The sequence below is a fragment of the Hypoxylon trugodes genome (genome assembly GCF_022578975.1).
Source record: "Hypoxylon trugodes strain CBS 135444 unplaced genomic scaffold F4822scaffold_5, whole genome shotgun sequence".
NCBI classification, from domain to species: domain Eukaryota; kingdom Fungi; phylum Ascomycota; class Sordariomycetes; order Xylariales; family Hypoxylaceae; genus Hypoxylon; species Hypoxylon trugodes.
Window position 1 is genome coordinate 3276424 of NW_026250020.1, and position 18584 is coordinate 3295007.

Sequence of the window (18584 nt, forward strand, 5' to 3'; positions counted from 1 at the left end):
GGTCATCTGTCACATGCGATTTGGTGAATGTGAGCTTAGATGATGGTTGTCTCGAAACAGCGATATTGTTAACTTAGCCGCAAAAGGTAAGGCTTAGTTACCTAGGTCAGATATAGCTGTTAAGGTCAATTTAGGGAAGCTGTCGTCAAAGGGGTGTAAGGTATGATGTGTATGTTGTTGAAGGTTGGAAGAAAGATGGAGGATGAGGTCAATCCGATTAAATTAAGTTGTTTTTGCTAGAGTTTAAACTTCGACGCAATCAACAGAAGGAAACGGTACATGTAATGGCTAGAGCTACTGACCTCATATGCACCCACCCACGTAAGCTAGGATGTAGGATGTACAGTAGCCCTGGAGCCCTGGAGATATAGAAGGTGCCCCGCTAAAATAAGTTTCCCCTAGTACTTTTAAGCCCCGAGAGCGCCAATAAAGTTATCAATATACTTAAACGCCTGATAAAGTAGCTGCAGGGATGTGTTCCGTAGTAGCTGCTCAAATATGACGTCTAGCTATTAGTCATGTGAGCAGGCGTGTTTCTTAGTGGATGATCATACCCGGCTCATCGCGGCATTGAAACGCAAGGCGCGTGCTTTTAATCAAAATTTACTTTTTACTTTGTACCTCCCCAACCTTCCTGTCCCGCCAGCCCGCCTGCCCTTGTCCTACACCATCGAGGCGGGTCATTGTTCGGTGAACCCGGTGAGAAGAGCTAGGTAACCTTATCGTTATCGATCTTTCTCCATTCTAATTCGTAGCATTCGTAGCTTTGATGCTTCATTCGATGCTTATCCTATACACAATCATCATCGCTGACATAGCTGTGGAATATCACTACCACAAATAGAAATCAATACCAATGATTTTCTCACGATCTTGACATAATCACTTTGTTTACACTAGGCAGTTTAGATGGTGGAACGAATATACTCAACAAAGAAAGCGGCCTTTGAGCCCTTTTCCTACTTATGAGAGCAAGCAACCATAAACCCATAAGCAGAGACAAGCAGATCATCCCGTCACAATGAATCGTATCGACGCCTCCGAACACTACAGTGAGCCTGCCTCGGCGGCTAGTCAAATACCTTCCCTTCTCACAATCGTCGTCGACACCAATCCACGCGCGTGGGTTGCCCTCTCAGATCACCTACCCATCTCCAAAGCCCTCGCCAATCTCCTCGTCTTTGTCAACGCCCATCTCTCCTTCGGCAACGATAGCCATGTCGCCATAATAGCCGCGCATCCCAATCGTGCCGTATGGCTATACCCCGAGTCGCCGAATCCGGATCGCTTTGCCCGACAGAATGGCCATGATGAGGATGTCGAGATGACAGATGGTTCAGGAGGAGTACAAGAACTCAGCGGCTCAGCCAACAAATTCCCCCAATTCGCACAAATAGAGACATCTATCCTGACCTCTCTTCGCACCCTCATCGACGGTACCTCGCCTTCGGACCTACACCCCACGACGCTCATCTCAGGTGCTCTTACATTAGCTCTATCCTACATTAACAAAATGTCGCGCGCCTTCGAGCCAGCAGCAACATCCTCCGACCCAGCCAACCCTTCTACGACCGCCACCACATCCTCATCTAATACAACAAAATCCACCGCCGCAACCCTCCACTCCCGCATCCTCGTCCTCTCTGTCTCCGACTCCGAACCCGCGCAATACATCCCAACCATGAACGCCGTCTTCGCAGCCTCACACGCGCGCATCCCCCTCGACACCCTCTCCCTCCGCGGTTCCCCCCCAGCATTCCTGCAACAAGCCGCCTTCATAACCGGCGGGACCTTCCTCTCCGCCGCCAATAACCCGCGCGGTCTCCTCTCCTACCTAATGTTCGGCTTCCTCGCCGACGCCGAAGCACGGCAATCCCTAGTCTCACCAACGCAAGACTCGGTCGATTTCCGCGCAGCCTGTTTCTGCCACCGAAAAGTCGTAGATACGGGATTCGTATGCAGTATATGCCTCTCCATATTCTGCGAAGTACCAGAAGGCGCCGAGTGTTTCACATGCGGGACGAAGCTCGCCCTCGGTAACTACGGAGCAAAACCAGCGGTCGTGCCCCGCGCTAGGAAGAAGAAGAAGAAGGCTCGTGTTAATGGTAGTGCGGGTAGGGAGGAGACGGGTAGTGCCACGGGGACCCCTGCGCCTGCTTGAGTATGATCACGAAAGCTGAAACTTCTCATTATATGGTGGAGGGACTTTGTACTATACTGACTTAGGGGACTTGCATATACATATAAGGCGGGCGTTTGGTATGGGAATGAAAACTATAACGAATTCAAAAAAGCATAGGCGTAGTTGTAAACCAGTCAGCTTGCCATAGATATGATATTTAAAACTTCATTGTATACTCGGTCTATCTAAGTGTTGTCTAAGTGATCTTGTCATCATCAGCCAAGCAATCGCTGCTTTGTTGTTTGGTTTGGACCACCGCCGTTAGCCCAAGTTGACTTTGATTCAAAAGGTGATAGCTGATTTGGGCCATATGAATACAGGCCAGGTGAAGACTAAAATGAATATCCTTATTGATGCTGAAGAGTGTCTGTCCAGGGGTATCTCAAAAAAACACCAATTCCAACCCGGTATAATCCATCCCAGTCTAGGTACGAGTAGGAAAAGTGATGTGAGGTTTAAGTAAGGATAATGCAGAAATATTTAAAGAAAAAGAAATTGACAAATCCATCAAAAGGGATTCTACCAATTCGAGCCAACAAATATCTAGAATCCCATTCTTCAATAATATGACCCATGCTGCCGATTCATATATGAATTTTCCGGGCTCCCTGGGCAATCCCGGAACCGCCTTCTCTCACGCGAGACATGACACAAGCCGGCGCAAGGTCGTTGGAACCCATCGAGGTGAGAGCGAACGAGTCGGTATTGTGGGCAAAATATAGATAATACCCGGAAGGACCTTTCTTCACAGCCATGACGCCAATAGCCCCATTCGAGGACGAGTACTTGACGCCTGGGTGCTCCTGAAAGTCCTTGAGAACGAATCCTTGAAGAATGGATGTCTCATCTTCCTCGGCTACGTCTCTTCCATCTGGCCCACAACGCGTACCTTGATATAACCGTTCTGCGCATTTTTGGGATGCCATGGTCGTTGCCATATGTTCGCCTGTGCCGCTTGTTACGGCCGCCACAGCAATACCATCTTCATCTTGCTCATGAGCCGGGATGACGGCTGTGCCAACGCCTACCAAAGCTGCTGGTCCAACTCGTCCTCGATGTTTCATGCCAATACCACCCGAAGATGACCCAGCCGCAATTTTTCCAGTGAAATCGATTGCGATCGCACCTACTGTATCGCTGATACAGTCAATATCATCATCATCCCGACTACCATCCATAGTCCAGGGTGGTGATGACTTATCAGGATTCAGTGATGTAGCCGAAACGCTAGGGGCTTCTTCAATCCCAAACGCAAGGTTCTCCGACCCAGCGCCATCATGAAGAGTCGGACCAGTCGCATTGATAGGTGCGGACGTACTGGGATTTGATCTTAGAGATTCATTGCTCGGCACAGGCAAGAACTTTGGCCGCTTTGGAGTTGGCGCTGGGATCTCCCCGCCTAAGGTTTTAGTGCTCGAAGGTGAGCCTAGAAAGCCAAGTAGACTGTGCTCGGCTGGAGTTGTGGGTACAAGCTGTGGAGCAATGTCGGCATTGATCAGCACAGACGAATGAGGATGTTGCAAGGGATGTAGGGGCATCTGGATGGATGATACGGCTGGTGAATCAGGTTGGCCTTCATTCCAAGTTCCAGTTAAAATCGCATTCGTATGATCCGGTTGCCCAGCTTGAATTGGCTCATTATAGGATGTGTTTATGAATGCACGATCATAACCACCAGGTACTGGAGTGGGAGATTTCTTCGCCTCAGCCCGCCTTAAATCATCTTGCCATCTGATAAAACGATCCCTGGCATTTTTCGATACTAGCCAATCGTTAGGTACTAACGATATACCCGATTCTCGAGCGAATTCTTTAGCACCTTCTCCAATGAGTAGATTCGGAGGGACGCGGCGCAATGTTAGCGGCTTATTACTGCGTTGGAGGATGGTCTTGGCCAGTGTGATAGGATTCTTGATATCTACAATATCTAATTGTTAATGATTCAAACAAAAACTGTTTACGGGTTCTAAATCCACTTACTCGAGACGGCACCACATGCTCCACTCCGGCCAAAATGATCAACAAGAGTGGCATCACACTCTACCGTCCCATCGATTGCCAGGTTACTCCCGTAGCCAGCATTTGTGATCTCTTTGTTCTCGAGGACTTTGATAGCGGTTTCAACAGCATCAACGGCCGAGTTTCCTGACCGTAAAACTTTCATGCTTGCACGAGCAGCCCTGGTCATTGTTAGAATTATCCACCCAACTTCTTCGGCCGGATGGATAATCGAGACACTTACTCGCTACAGGCTTCGAGGTGTATTCTCTCATTAGCAACACTGTGATACCCAGCACCGGCATGAATGAAGACGGCACCGGTTGGCCATTTCCTGCGCATTCCCCATCGATCTATGGCCCCATCCAAGGAAGGGATGTTATCGCCATTTGTAGGAGTAGGAGATGTTGGACGCTTCGTAACCCAGGGCAAACCGTCGATAACGTCCTCGTTTTCACCATATTCTTCACATTGATTCAAGCCATCTTTATCCAAAAAATCATCGGAATCCATTCCGCGTTGTAAGCACGAATACCAAAGACGATGTTGATCTTACGAGGGGAGTTTGAGTTGCTGGTTTCTAATCTCCTTGTATCTGGAAGTGAGTGAATTCAGTCAGCCTGCGTCTCGGGAGAATGGGAATCGTTTGCTATGAGTATATTCTGGGCTATTTGCGCCAGCAGCAATGGTTTGCATATCATCATGAATACGTGAAGGGCGCGGTTTCTAACCTCTCCTGGCCAATCTAACTACTACAACCACTCAGATCGGATGCGGTTGGTGACATTCGTGATCTAGGTGTGGCCTAGCTCATAGCACTTTGAATATGGATTCGGAGTTTTGAAGAACTGGATTATCGAAAGAGCTAAACACCTAGGTACGCAGGATCAATGGCCTCAGCTCAGCCCGCAATAACGTAAGAGTTAGAAAGTCAAGGCTTGAGCGACGAGCTAACGCCTTTAATTGATGGATGAAGCAGCGAGGCAGATATAGAGTAACTAGCGTTCGTAAGCGAGAGATGTTCATATACAAAATTGATCGAAGGGGTATTCTATAGTATCGATCCCTTCTAGATGTCGGGAGAGTGAGTGAGAACAAATAGGGAGGGTTAAAGGAGGTGATTGGAGTAGATAGAAGATGGGAAGATTAAGGAGCAGATACTTCTTGAGCAAAATGATGTACTAGTGATATATTTTCTGGAAGCTATCCAAAAATGGAAGTTGAACTCATGACGATGTTGGTTGTATGTATAAGTGGAAGTAGTTGAGGGTGCATGTCCAATGAGAATGATTGAAATATTAACAAGATTGAGATATGTGGGGAGGAAGAGGGAGTCGAATGTCCCTTACTTCTTAAGAATATAGATAAGATGGTTCATATACTCGTCGCACCTTCCCAGCTTATAGTATAGACTTCAAGTATCTCTCCTTCAGTCCTTCCCAATATTATACTCTTTCCTAACTCCTAAAAAGTTACGTCATCAGTTGACGGGGAAGGATAGACTGCTATGATAACATCATTCCAAAAATATACTGTTTATGAAATTTCCAATATAATATTAGAATATTTGAGATATATAAGTCCGAGTATCCCAAAATACAATTGAAATCGGGGGAGAGAAGTTAAATATTTGAGCTGGATGTACACAACGCAGGTGTTAGACAGCCGCATTTCGGGAAGTTCCCGACGATACAGGTACATATGTACATCCATTATGTAATACAATCCCTTGCAGAAGCGGGGTGGGGTTTTCCCCAAGACAACCCCCCAGCCGCATTGGCCCCGCCAAATTAGTTAATACACAGCCACAACTCTGACGGGCACCTAAACCTCACGATAGGCACGTAATTCCGACTTTCCAGGCTGCATCATCATCGACCGAGTCTCATTTCCAACAGCTACCTAGGTACCTTGCGGGTTTCTCTTCAACACAACAGCTGCATTTTTTATTCTTCCGCTGTGCTGGTCTTAATTTGAGATTTTAGGAAGCTTATACAGCTCCTAACCATTCACAATGGCGAACCAAACCCCTGCCGTTGTCATGGACAAGTACGTCTTTCCCAACCCCGCAATCACCAGCTCCTTTTACGAAATGCTACATAAATTTCGAAATGTAAAAATACGATGCTAATACTCCATGGATTAATAGCGGCACGGGTTTCTCCAAGCTCGGTAAGCCAATCTTGAGGGTTAATTCGATAGACCGCCATGTGCCTCCCGATCACGATCCAACTAACCCACCGCTTTTGAACGACGATAGGTTTCGCCGGTAACGATTCTCCCTCGTTCGTCTTCCCAACTGCGATAGCCACGAAAGGCCCAGCAGCTGGTAGTGGAGGAACCGGATCAGGTCGACCCGCCGTTGCCAACAAGCCGTCCTTCCTTACAGGAGGTGCTGGTCCTACGGGGCACTTATCGAATAAACGAGGAACCGAAGATCTAGACTTTTTCATCGGCGACGAAGCTATTGCCGCATCAAACGGGCCAGGTCTGTTACCGACAGCAAATTAGCGAACACGACAATAATATTGACGTTGGCCTAGGTTATGGGCTACATTACCCAATTCGACACGGTCAAATAGAGAATTGGGTATTAACCTTCGATACATTACTATTGATTCGGCTATTAACGTTTGTTAGGATCATATGGAAAGGTTTTGGTCCAACTCCATCTTCAAGTACCTACGTGTCGAACCCGAAGACCATTATTTCCTCTTAACCGAGCCTGTATGCCACTATCGTCGCCTTTTTACCCCGAGTAACTACTGACACGTAGCAGCCGTTAAACCCTCCCGAGAATCGAGAAAATACCGCCGAAATATTCTTCGAGTCATTTAACTGTGCAGGTCTTTACATCGCCGTTCAAGCTGTTCTTGCTCTCGCCGCATCTTGGACTTCGTCCAAAGTATCCGATCGCTCCCTGACGGGTACTGTTATCGATTCGGGTGATGGTGTCACTCACGTCATTCCTGTTGCGGAAGGTTACGTTATCGGTTCCTCGATTAAATCTATCCCTATCGCCGGTCGAGACATCACCTATTTCGTTCAATCCTTACTACGTGACCGAGGCGAACCCGACAGCTCGCTAAAGACGGCCCAGGAGATTAAGGAGGAATACTGCTACGTATGCCCCGATATCGTTAAGGAATTCTCGAGATTCGACCGGGATCGCAGCCGTTTCGCCAAACACGTGGTCTCGCAACCCGGTGGTCGTCAAGTCACAGTCGACGTTGGATACGAACGATTCCTTGCCCCCGAAATCTTTTTTAACCCCGAAATCTACTCCTCCGACTTCCTTACACCTCTACCTGTTGTTGTTGACGGCGTCATCCAATCCAGTCCTATCGATGTCCGGCGAGGATTATACAAGAACATTGTGTTATCTGGAGGTAGCACATTATACAAAGACTTTGGCCGAAGATTACAACGAGACATTAAGCACCTAGTAGACGCAAGGATTCGAGCCAGTGAGGTACGCAGTGGAGGAGCGAAGAGTGGTGGTTTGGAAGTTCAGGTCATCACACACAAGCGACAACGGCATGGTCCATGGTTTGGCGGTAGCTTGCTAGGACAAACCCCTGAATTCCGATCATATTGCCACACCAAGGCTGAAGTGAGTTGTCTCTGAATATAATGTGTACGGCTATGCAATGGCTAACCTTCCTACAGTACCAAGAATACGGACCCGGAATTGTGCGAAGATTTGCTCTGCTTGGTGGTCCTGGTGGTTCGTAGAGTGAATTTGTCAATTGATTACGATACCAGATAGACGGCAAAGGGGGAGTGTAAAAGCTGGACGTGTATCCAAAAGAGTGTTCTTCCAAGTTGATCTTAAAATTATAAGCAAATGGTCAATTCCTCCAACCCCTGCTGTTTTTATCGTGGTAATATGAACATTTCTAAGGGACAAGGTCCTTCAGGCTGGATATACTCATGAGATAGTGTAGCCACTATATCTAGGCTTCGTTTCGTTTCAACATGTTTTTATCAAATATGGCACAAGGTGAGCCCTATCTCACCTAGTCACAAAGCAATATGAAAACCCTATTAATTGTTTACTTAACGCAGATCACCATACGTGTGCTATCAGTCGACGATCATCGGATTACCGTATCGGTGTTGATTACAACGCTCAGACTCTTAAAACTCGTAGCCAAGAGCTTGGCCGTCACCACTATTTCCCCTCGTTTCGTTATCTGATACAGAAATGTCTGAAGAAAAGGCACGATTATCAAGAGATATGAAAAGAAAATAAAAATTAGATAAACATCATAAGATTTTATTTTATTGTTTGGTAATTTTTCGATTTTATGTGTGAGGTTTGCCTCTCTACACGCTGAAGAGCCTGCATATACAACGCAAGCTCAGAAGCATCTAACATAGACGCAACTTATCGCGATTACAAATACGTATCTTAATATTTATATTTATAGATTCAACACTTCGAAGTCGACTTCACAGACCGTAACCGAGAGTCATCACAGATAAAGTAGTCATCCAGCGAACTACCAAACTATTCTTACACGACATCGAAGCCATCAGCTATTTACGAGAGGGGAACGCACGCAGACACTTATCAAAAATTACCTGGGTATTCAACGCATCGAGACTATCCATGAGTTGAAACAATCTTCGTTTCGACCCTAGCCCTACGCCCCATGGCTATGAACACCATCACACCAACCAGCGGGATCGACCTTTTAGTACGACAAGGGATCGAACATTTTCGAGAGAAAACAGATCACGAAAAAGACGGAGATGGATCAACGCCCGCATCTCCCCGATCCCGCCGATCCCGAGCCCGGAACACCGATTACTCATGTTTCCAACGAAACTCCGGGGAACACTCCTCCACCGCCGAGCCCCGTTCCTGGCTCCTGGAGCTCCCGAACGAGCTCCAGTACATGATTGCGATATACCTCAACTTCGGCGACATGCAGCGTCTCCGCCGAACATGCCACCACTTCCATTACCTCCTTAACCCCGAATTCATCCGCGCACATTTCGGCGGCGTACTAGCACGCCAGCTGGTCTCGCACTGTCGTTCATGTCTCGAGCGGCCGGGACGTCATAGTCTAGTCCTCTTAGCACCACGTACTTCTACCTCAGGCACCGATGGACAGCCAAGCTCTAAATGTTTCCAATGCGCAATCCAATCCCACGATCTCCGCGTAGGAACCACAGTCACGTTAGCGAATATGCGGTCAACGTGGGTATGTCGCTGGTGCGGATGGCCTATCGGTGGGATCGCAGGGCCGCCGAGTTGGGCGAATGAGCAGTTTCATGTCGCGTGTTATGATCGGTATTACCGCGTTTTGTGGATGTTTCTATGTCTTGGGTTCGTGCAGTTCTCGGTGGGGGTTGCGGCGGCGGCGCTTTCTTTGATATATTATCGGAGGGAATTACTGGTTTTCGCGCCGGCTATTGCGAGTTTTGCGTTGTTGTGGATGTGTATGGCGTTCCTCGCGTTTCGGGGGAATCGCGTGAGGACGTATCATTGGGTTGGCATTCTGGAGCTTGTGATTGTTGGGTTGTGGGTGCCGCCGATTTATGCGGTGGTTAAGGGGATAGAGGCTGGAAATGCTGAGAGGAGTGCTATGGCGGCGTTGGGATTCTATGGGATTAATGTGTAAGTCCGCTATGTTACTCCGACGGGGGAAATCCCGGACTTGTCATCCTACTACTTGAGCTAACTACTAAAGCAGGTTGTTCAGGTTGCTGAACTTCATCGGCAATATTGCGTTGATGTACGAGTACGATATGACGAAGCATTACGTGCCACAGTTACCTCTCAAAAGACGGTTGCTCAATATGCTTATGGCTGGATTAATATATTGGACCTATCCCCAGTGTGTTGAACAGAGATATCCTCCAGATTACAATTAATAAGGGGGTAGTGTTATGGGAAATTAGTAGTATAACAAATGATAAATTCGAACAAATAAACATCATCGCCCTTGGTACGATATAAACAAATATCTTCCTTAAATTCTTGTGATTCTGATCTAAACGATAAGCCTTAAATGGCAAATGACGCATGAGAAAGTTCGCCAACACTACAAGTCGTCTTACCTTTATACTATTCGGATGATCGTACATTTCTTTGCTCCTTCTGCAGCAGCTTATCCGTCCATAATGCCATCGACATAGCTCGCCGCTATAATCCGGGATTGTCTCTCATCGACTTTTCGTAGGGGAAGTCCCCCCCAGCTAACACTCACACCAACCTCGTCAGACTCAGAGCTACGTCCAAGGTGCTCTGAGTTAGATCGGAATAGCGCGCACTCAGACTCGGCACATAGACGAATCAGGGTGATTAAGCTTTCATCCACATGATTTAAAGAGTTCTGAGGTGCTCTATCGTGTTCATGTCTGGCGGTCTTGGGTGAGTCGATAGAATTGAAGAACTCCTCGAATTCCGGAGGAAGTTGTCATGCCTGGATTTTAAATTTACAAACCTCATACAATTCGGAATCTAGCTCTACACGCAAGGGTACATCTTAATCTCCCCGTATATCCTAGGTCGTATTTCGGGAAATTGGGCAAATAGGGGAATCAGATGTACACTTTACTAATCATAACCTTTTTATCTTGAATACGAATCAACAACCCGTGTAGCAAGCCGGCAGGATAGATTGTTGCCAGTATCAGAACCAATGTGGCTTAGTAATGAGAATCCATAAATGGCCGAGACAAAAGGGCATCAGCTCCGCAAGCCACGCGCGTAATCCTTTCGGCGAGAAACCCAGAGCTTCGGTATTATCACCAAACCATAACTGAAGCGCTAGCACTGTTATCAAGGTGGCATCTCTTGCAAATATTGTCCAATATACGATTCGTCTGCTTGGCACAGCTTTTGGTGTTCTTGAGGATGCGAGAAGCATTGACAAGCCTAACGTAAACGTCTGTGTACCCAAAAGTCGAGTTAGGAGAAGGGCTGATGGTGGGATTGGAGCACCGACTGCGACCGACAAGGGTGTTTGAGGTGAAATCATGAATATCGATCCGCCGATAAGCTTGAGGACGCCCTCAGTTAAGAAGAGCGACCTCATAGGTGATGAGGGATTGAAAGACATTTTGTTTCTTCAACGTAATGGACTTCTTCTATACCTTAGGTCAGCAGAAATCCCGCATAGCCATTCGGACCTCGACAAACGACACCTACCATAGGTGCCTGGGTAGGTACCTAAGTAAGAACGCACCATCGATGACCTTCAAGAGGAAATTGCATGATCCTCGCAGATTCTACACCTACCTTTCACCAAAAGTCAAACTATATCGGAATACGCAAACCGCAGCTTAACGAATGTCGTTCGTCTGGAAGAATCTTCTGACTAATTGTGAATGATGTTTAATTTAGTCTCACCTCATCCCGGGAAAACCCCGTGGCACTGAACTACAGGCTCCAGCGCAGTTTTAATAGCCTAGACCTTTTTCGTCTAGCACATATAATAGGCATAAGATAGAATCCTTACAGGCTTGATAGGCGTATTTATAGTGATTCCATGTCGTCTCAGTCTCCCTAATTTCGAATGAATTCATTAACACCATAGGTACCTACACGCGGTACTCAGCGCTGTAACGTGTCGTATTCTGCAAACCCTTCACTTTTATACGGAAAGCTATGTCTTTGAATCATTTGGCTATTTTACGACCGTTTCTAGGTAGGGATTGCCTACTCGAAAACCTTGAAAACAAGACATTAGATCGGTCGATGATTTTAAGTACCTAGGTATGGTCGTATTACTCACAAGTATGGATCGATTAACTCGAGCTTCGAAACAATCTTCTGAGTAAGCTGTGCAGCTTCCTATAGGCGATAATATAAAGAACCATGTGCTAAGGGAACGTTCTGATTCTGAAGCCTGCCGGGTCGGTCAGCTAGTAGTGCTGATCGGCAAGGAGCCATTTGACTTAGGGTGCTTTATTAGGGTCCATCTCAGATTTACTGGGTTCGATTGGCGAAAGGAATTGACGCCATGGTCTATTTCTACTATTTCTAGGCTTTAGCAAGCAGAGCTGAGCATTGCCAAGGCCGACTAGCCACTAAATTACATGGTACTGGTATGCGGATAGCCTATACCCATGTACAAGACGACTGGTATTGTAACGATGGAACGATAACTTCGCTCCGCCACGCATCAAAAATAAAAATATGAAGGATATATGTCCCCTACCGCGCGATGGAGGTGGATTTTTATCCTCTCCCTCAGACTTTTCAAGTTTGGTTGGAATATCATAATTCCTTTCTGGAAATGAGTTGAGAGATTGAGTGGTTACATGTATTGACCAGAGGCGCCACCACGTCATGTCACATATCACGACGACTTCGCACGGTGGGAGAGGGGGCTTCGGTGCCCTTCCCCAATCACATGTCCAAAACGATAACTTCGAAGATCATGACGAATCGTACGAATATAGAGGCCATATGAGCCAGGAGCATGAGCGACGATACGACGAAGAGCATATCTCATATGGTGGAAGACGCCACAACGCCGATGTCTTAGCTGAATCTATGGGTGAATACGAGAGCCCTCCGAAGTACGGCAGTGATCGGCCATGGTCTAGTACCGAAACAGATTATACGAGGGTCTCAACAAGCTACAAACCTGATATGATCGCCTACAACGAAGTCGCTCTAGATGTCCCGCCTGAAACAAACCAAAAGCGTCCCAACTACAAACCATCGGCGTTAAGATGGCCTTTTCTAACATTCTTGATATGCGTCATATTGGCGTTTATCGGATTGATAGCATGGGCATTACACACTCTGCCGGTTGTGAACAACAACATCGATATTCTTCCCGAGGGCATGCAAGCAAGAGAAATCCAAGGCATACCCAATGCTAGGCGTTATTTTACAGCCGCTCCTCTTGGTGGACGCGCCGAAACTCCTTCAGCGACGCCAGCACAAACAGTCGACCAAAGCGATTTTGGACATGTCGGGGCTCAGACCGTTACAGAACAAGCAGACCCCACAACAACTCCTGCACCCAAGATAACCGATCCCGCAAGTCCTGACGATGCAGAGCCTACAACTTTTTACTCTAAACCAGAGGATGAATTCGGTCAAGTCGGCGGACCTGTGACTGTTTCTGAGATCAGCACGCCGCCAACGCCAACAATGGCACCTTCTAAGGGTAGTACTGACTATGGCGATGTGGGATCGCAAAAAGTTACAGAGACCGCTGCGACTACGGATTACGGCGACGTAGGGAGTGTCACAATCTCAGAGACGACTCCTCCCGTCCAGACGCCTACTTTCGTAACCCCAAGCGCCACCACCTTGACTGATTCCCAAGGCGTAGCCACATTCACATCGATGGACACTCCCACGCCAATCTCAACACCCCAAACAGTTACTCTAACAGACTCCCAAGGCCAACCCACCGCCACACAAGAAACCTACATCCTCCTAACCCCCTCCATCTCCATCGTAACAGATTTCAGCGGTAAACCTACCGCAACCGCAACCTTCTACCCCGTCATCCCCTCCACCCCCAGCAACCCCAACGTCGTAATAAAAACCTACGCTATAAGCTACGGGCAATACTTCATCGGCATGTTCCTGCCCACGCTCCTAGCCATCCTTCTCGCCGTGCCAATCCGCATCCTCGACGTCAATGCCAAGATCCTGCAGCCGTGGCATGAGTTAGCCCGATCCGCGGATTATGTGCGCGGTGCACCTGGGCGTGATTCATTGTGTCTGAATACCAATGGTTGGCAATCTGCTGTCGCGGGCATTAGGGCCTTGTTTGTCGGTGGCAAGCCGTTGGCGTTTTTGACTTCGGCGCTGGTGCTTGCGTCCGCGTTACTGATTCCGTTGGCTGCGGAGGCGGTTTCGTTCGATCTACATGGAGAGGGGTGTGTGAAGGGTGGCGAGTCAGCGAGGAATTGTGCGTATGTGCTTAGTGTATTTGATCAGGCAGCTAAGGCAGTTATTGGACTTTTGGGTGCTATGGTCATCGCGACGTTGATGATTGTTGTGGTTCTAGCGAGTTGGGTTTCGGGTGTTCGGACGAACCCTTGGAGTATCTGCGGAACGGCATCGCTGGCTTTGAACCCTGATGTGCGCCGGCTGTTTACTGACTTACCTGCCGGTGTTGATGCCAGGATGCCAAAGGGGTTGCTTGAGTCGGTGTTGGAGGATCGCTGCTTTAAGCTGGGGTACTTCTACGGCACAAATGGGACTGTCGAGTATGGAATAATGCTAGCTGAAGGAAATAGGGGCAGCTATATTCATGGGAAGTCTACCGACGAGAAGGAACCACAAGATCACCATGCTGCGCGTACGAAATCACAGCATCATCTACCCTTCCTAATGCTGGGGTACGTGGGAAGATCGATGTTCTTATTCGTCCTATGCGGATTGCTCGCTCTGATATTATACTACAACAATACCGGCGGCGACACGCCTTTCGAAAGGTTCATGGATAGCGAGTCCTTCGGCGTTCGGTTCCTTTTCACCGGTGTTGGTGTTATTATCAGTTTCTTCTGGGCATCATTCTTCAGCAGTAAGTCCACCCTGTCATCCCTTTAAATTAAAATATCTAACACTCTTCCAGGCATCGCTATCCTAAGTCCTTACCAGCTTCTATCCAGCTCGCCGCAGCACGCGCGACGCTCGATCTTACTAGCGCCACCTACCAATGCATTCTCAGGATTGTGGTCGTCAATCAAGCGACGGCACGCATTCCTTGCCATCGTGGCTGTAACATCCATTCTTTCTGAATTTCTCACGATTTTCCTTTCCAACATACCCTACCGCGTTACGCAGACTTTCCTAATACACACCATTTGCACATGGTCCGCCGTGGGTATCCTCGGTATCATGGTGTTAGTCGTCGTCGGCTCCTTTTTCGTCCCTTGGCCACATATGCCCGTCGACCCTAGTACTGTCGCGGGTGCCCTATACTACGTGTGCGATTCATGGATGCTAAGCCGTCTTGAGGGCTTGAGCACAATGAAGCGTAAAGATAGGGATTGGCGAGTTAACGAGATGGGACTAAAATACGAATTTGGCGAGATAAGGGGCTCCTCGGGTACTGTGCGAATTGGCGTGGATGCAGATTCCTCGTCTAGTTCGGGATGGGCTTAATGGATAGAATATTGGGATATAGATTTCTAATACAGCAATGTTTAATGTATATAGGTAGTAAAGGAAGCCACTTATTCTGGCACAAGTTATTCTAATTGAATAATTCATACATCGGCGCCTTTTTGTACTCCCTTAATTCCAACCGCCAAGCTCATTGAGCTGGTACTGCAAAGATGTAGCTAACTTGAGGTCCAGCTGGGACGTGTCACATTCAATAGGGCGAACGGAATCATTCTCAGACTGGTCTGTGTCAGCTAGCCACACATTTGGGAAGGTGTAGGACTTCTCCGAAAGACACAAAAAGAAAATTAGAAGCCATATCGGTGTAAGTAAAATCATGCGGGCTTTCAAAGCATGTCACATTTCCTCAATCCCAAACAGGCAACTGGAAATCCCCTATTAAGTCCAGGGGGTTAGTCTCGGCATTCCTTTCCTCCCCTATAACAGCTCACACAAGACTAACCTAACCTAACCTATACCGGCCATCAAGTGATATAGACTTCTTAATTGACGTCTATTATTGGATCCCCGATTCCACCAACAGAAAAACGTGCTGAAATCTGCGTTTGCATTCTAGCCGCCGGAGTTCACGAACCAGCGCACGGTGATCGTCGATTCTACGCTTCTTATTGGACAGCATAAAGGCACGCTTTTTTCTCACTTCTCTGGGCCGCAATTGGATTGGCCGACCGAGATCGAATCCGATTTCCAGGTTTTGTGGCGGAGATCTGTTCATCTTTTTTATTCTCCTATGCTTTTTGATTTGTGTGATGAACTCGTGCGTTGAGATTTGAGCCGGGGAAGAAGAGGGGGTTCATGGGGTTCAGCCAGTGACGATGATGAAGTTGAGAGTAGGGGATATGAAGGGCCATAATATTGATCTAGAAGTGGTCAAGTGACCATGTTAGTATGCAAGTAGTTGGTTTTTTCCCGGTTGATTTGTTCAAGCCGGCTTGGCCCGTCAAGGAAGTAACATACGTAAAGCGTTGGTAGCTTCACCGACGATATTCTCACATAACTAACTCCATACACCTTCTCTTCTCACCGGCTCTACCAGGTGCTCTCATATATGATGCGTAACGCAATTCCTTAAACCCAACACCACTAAAATCCAAACCCTCCCTGTCAAGAGTCAAGATGCATCCTCATCAACTCCTCATATCTCTAATCGCGCCCACCGCAGCGCTCAGTCTACCCTCAACAATCGCACCGCGCGCCGCCGCCCAAACATGCGGTCTTTACAAGTACGCCCAAAGTCCCAATAATCCACCAGCATGTTGGGCATGGTACGCCTCGACATCTCCAGCATCCGACTATTGTGGAGGCAGCAGCTTCAACACGATCTCCACATCGACGTCCTCTTCGTCGTCTTGGCTAGACTCATGCACATCTCTGCGCACAACCGAACAGTCCGCACCACGAGATTTCTTCCTAGCGAATTATGCAACAAATGCATTCAACACGCTGCTGACTTCAGGAAGCTGTGCGTTCCAAGTTCAGCCCGCGACGCCGCCGTCAAGCGACCAAGTCTATGTGGGTGGTACAGATGTAGTAGATATTCTCGGATCTGCAATAACTGCTAGCCGTGCGGCGGGAGGTAAAGTCGGTATCGAAGGGTCTATGACATGTTCGCCAGGAGTCGTGAGGTGGAGAATAGTACCTGTGTAAACGGAGAACTCGTGTAGTCGTAAAGGGAGGGGAGTAGCAAAGCGAAAGGTTTACTAGAATCTGTACATATACCATATTAATAGATATTTTCTGCCCAAGTATTCCGAACTAGGAGGGGTTTCTCATAGATGAAGTTCCTGGCCCCATCTCGACCAGACTGCTTCCCTTTTTCTTCAAAACAAAGTACACATAATCATATCACGAAAAGATTCCAAATTGAAAACGATCAAATACTTTTTGTATTGCAGCAGAGCGCCTATAGCGAATGTCTCTCCTCATTCCGTCAACTGAATACTCTCCCCTTGCACGAGACCTTAGATCCCCGTTACCTCCCAAACAACAATGCATCGTCGCCCTGTTGATGGCTATAACTCATTAGATGGGAAAACGCTGAGTTGAATTAACGTGGAGGGGAGGTCCCGATGACATGCCGGTTTAAGGAGGAAAAGACGAAAAAGAAACCTCAGCACAGCGTCGGTCGTTACAGTGCAAATAAACCATATACAAATGCAAATAATTTTATCTCATCTTCCTGTGTCCCGTCTGCCTTCGTTCTTCTGTTCTGTCCTCCAGTGAAAACAAATTCCTTGCTCAGCAACGAATTTTTTTTTTTTAAAACTCTTGCTGTCTTCATCTTCATCGCCTCGTTCGTTCGTTCGTTTCCAATTGCTCCGAAGCTAAGCTAGCCTATTATCGACATAGACGCCCTGGTAGATGCTCCTTTTTTGGAACAATGATTAATAGGGTAGATTGTCTAAGTCGGCAAGGCTAGCCAGCATCGCGTTGCCATCTAGTGATGTGCATATGCGTCGTAACAGCGTAACCATCGTAAAGAGGTCCTCCAGGCTTGACAACCCCCCTTCGGAAGTCGTCAAGACCTTCAAAGATACCTCGGAGGGTATAGGAGTTTGAGAGTCGTGATGCCGTGAATGGTCGCCCATAAAATTGCTGTATGGTGTATCCAGAGATGGTTTCATTGTCGATCATCGTGAAGAGGGTATTGTAAAACTGGAACGATGTACATCATTGTTCCCCTTAAATTTTTTTGTTTCCATGCAACACTGCAACCTTTCACCATCGCAAACTCCAGTGATGTGTAGTTATTCCCAATCCAGGACGGCCGGAGAAACGTAGATGGAAGTTGAATAAAACAAATATTCCAAAATAAATCAAATCTCATATTACAACAGTATTATCGGATGAAATCAGCGAAATGAATCAGAGATAAAAATGGCAATAATGCATGTCGAAAAGTTCGATCGAAATGCGATAATCGTGCTGCGACAGGCTAAACCTTGGCGTCAGGTCAATGAAGGGAATAAATCTATGTCATAAATCGTCTCTCGTTGTGATATGCTTGTGATGACGGAGATCTAACAGTCGTTAGGGGGTGGCGTTGGAAAAGGGGGCAACGAAGAAAAGGCCCCAGGATATTATGACCGCCGTGTACTTCTGCCGAATTCAGATATCGAATCCGAATCATTCATCTATGAGAAGCTGTTCGGGGCGTGTTCGGATCCTATGGTTGACGAGATGTCGCTCCTCCTTACGTTGCTCGCCTCTCTACATCGCATCGGACCCGGTTAGATCAATGGAAACGAGCAGTGCCGGAGCTACGGCCTGCATCTGATGAATCTG

The 18584-nt window shown here is 47.4% G+C and overlaps 6 protein-coding genes across 6 annotated transcripts; 4 read left to right on the forward strand and 2 right to left on the reverse strand.

Annotated features, from left to right (window-relative positions):
- The first annotated feature begins 623 nt into the window (after window positions 1–623).
- On the forward strand, window positions 624–2331 carry F4822DRAFT_405150 (transcription factor Tfb4). The gene has a single exon (XM_051458270.1). The coding sequence runs from the start codon at window positions 1022–1024 to the stop codon at window positions 2159–2161; it is 1140 nt and encodes a 379-aa protein (XP_051314930.1). The 5' UTR covers window positions 624–1021; the 3' UTR covers window positions 2162–2331.
- A 132-nt stretch (window positions 2332–2463) lies between these two features.
- F4822DRAFT_271108 (N-terminal nucleophile aminohydrolase) lies at window positions 2464–5204 on the reverse strand. Its single transcript, XM_051454711.1, has 3 exons — window positions 4425–5204; window positions 4163–4362; window positions 2464–4100 (listed from the first exon to the last, which is right to left on the reverse strand). The coding sequence occupies exons 1-3, from the start codon at window positions 4691–4693 to the stop codon at window positions 2767–2769; spliced, it is 1803 nt and encodes a 600-aa protein (XP_051314931.1). The 5' UTR covers window positions 4694–5204; the 3' UTR covers window positions 2464–2766.
- Window positions 5205–6194: 990 nt separating this feature from the next.
- On the forward strand, window positions 6195–7915 carry F4822DRAFT_437500 (actin family; the record flags this gene model as incomplete). Its single annotated transcript, XM_051462418.1, has 7 exons — window positions 6195–6229; window positions 6330–6352; window positions 6441–6668; window positions 6724–6770; window positions 6821–6907; window positions 6960–7793; window positions 7850–7915. 7 exons carry the CDS (start codon window positions 6195–6197, stop codon window positions 7913–7915), a joined length of 1320 nt encoding a protein of 439 aa, XP_051314932.1.
- A 694-nt stretch (window positions 7916–8609) lies between these two features.
- On the forward strand, window positions 8610–10447 carry F4822DRAFT_271140 (uncharacterized protein). Its single transcript, XM_051454712.1, has 2 exons — window positions 8610–9809; window positions 9886–10447. Exons 1-2 carry the CDS (start codon window positions 8839–8841, stop codon window positions 10064–10066), a joined length of 1152 nt encoding a protein of 383 aa, XP_051314933.1. The 5' UTR covers window positions 8610–8838; the 3' UTR covers window positions 10067–10447.
- F4822DRAFT_271141 (uncharacterized protein) lies at window positions 10448–11528 on the reverse strand. The gene has a single exon (XM_051454713.1). It carries the CDS (start codon window positions 11254–11256, stop codon window positions 10828–10830), a length of 429 nt encoding a protein of 142 aa, XP_051314934.1. The 5' UTR covers window positions 11257–11528; the 3' UTR covers window positions 10448–10827.
- A 4686-nt stretch (window positions 11529–16214) lies between these two features.
- F4822DRAFT_271217 (uncharacterized protein) lies at window positions 16215–17314 on the forward strand. The gene has a single exon (XM_051454714.1). It carries the CDS (start codon window positions 16416–16418, stop codon window positions 16944–16946), a length of 531 nt encoding a protein of 176 aa, XP_051314935.1. The 5' UTR covers window positions 16215–16415; the 3' UTR covers window positions 16947–17314.
- The last annotated feature ends 1270 nt before the right edge of the window (window positions 17315–18584 follow it).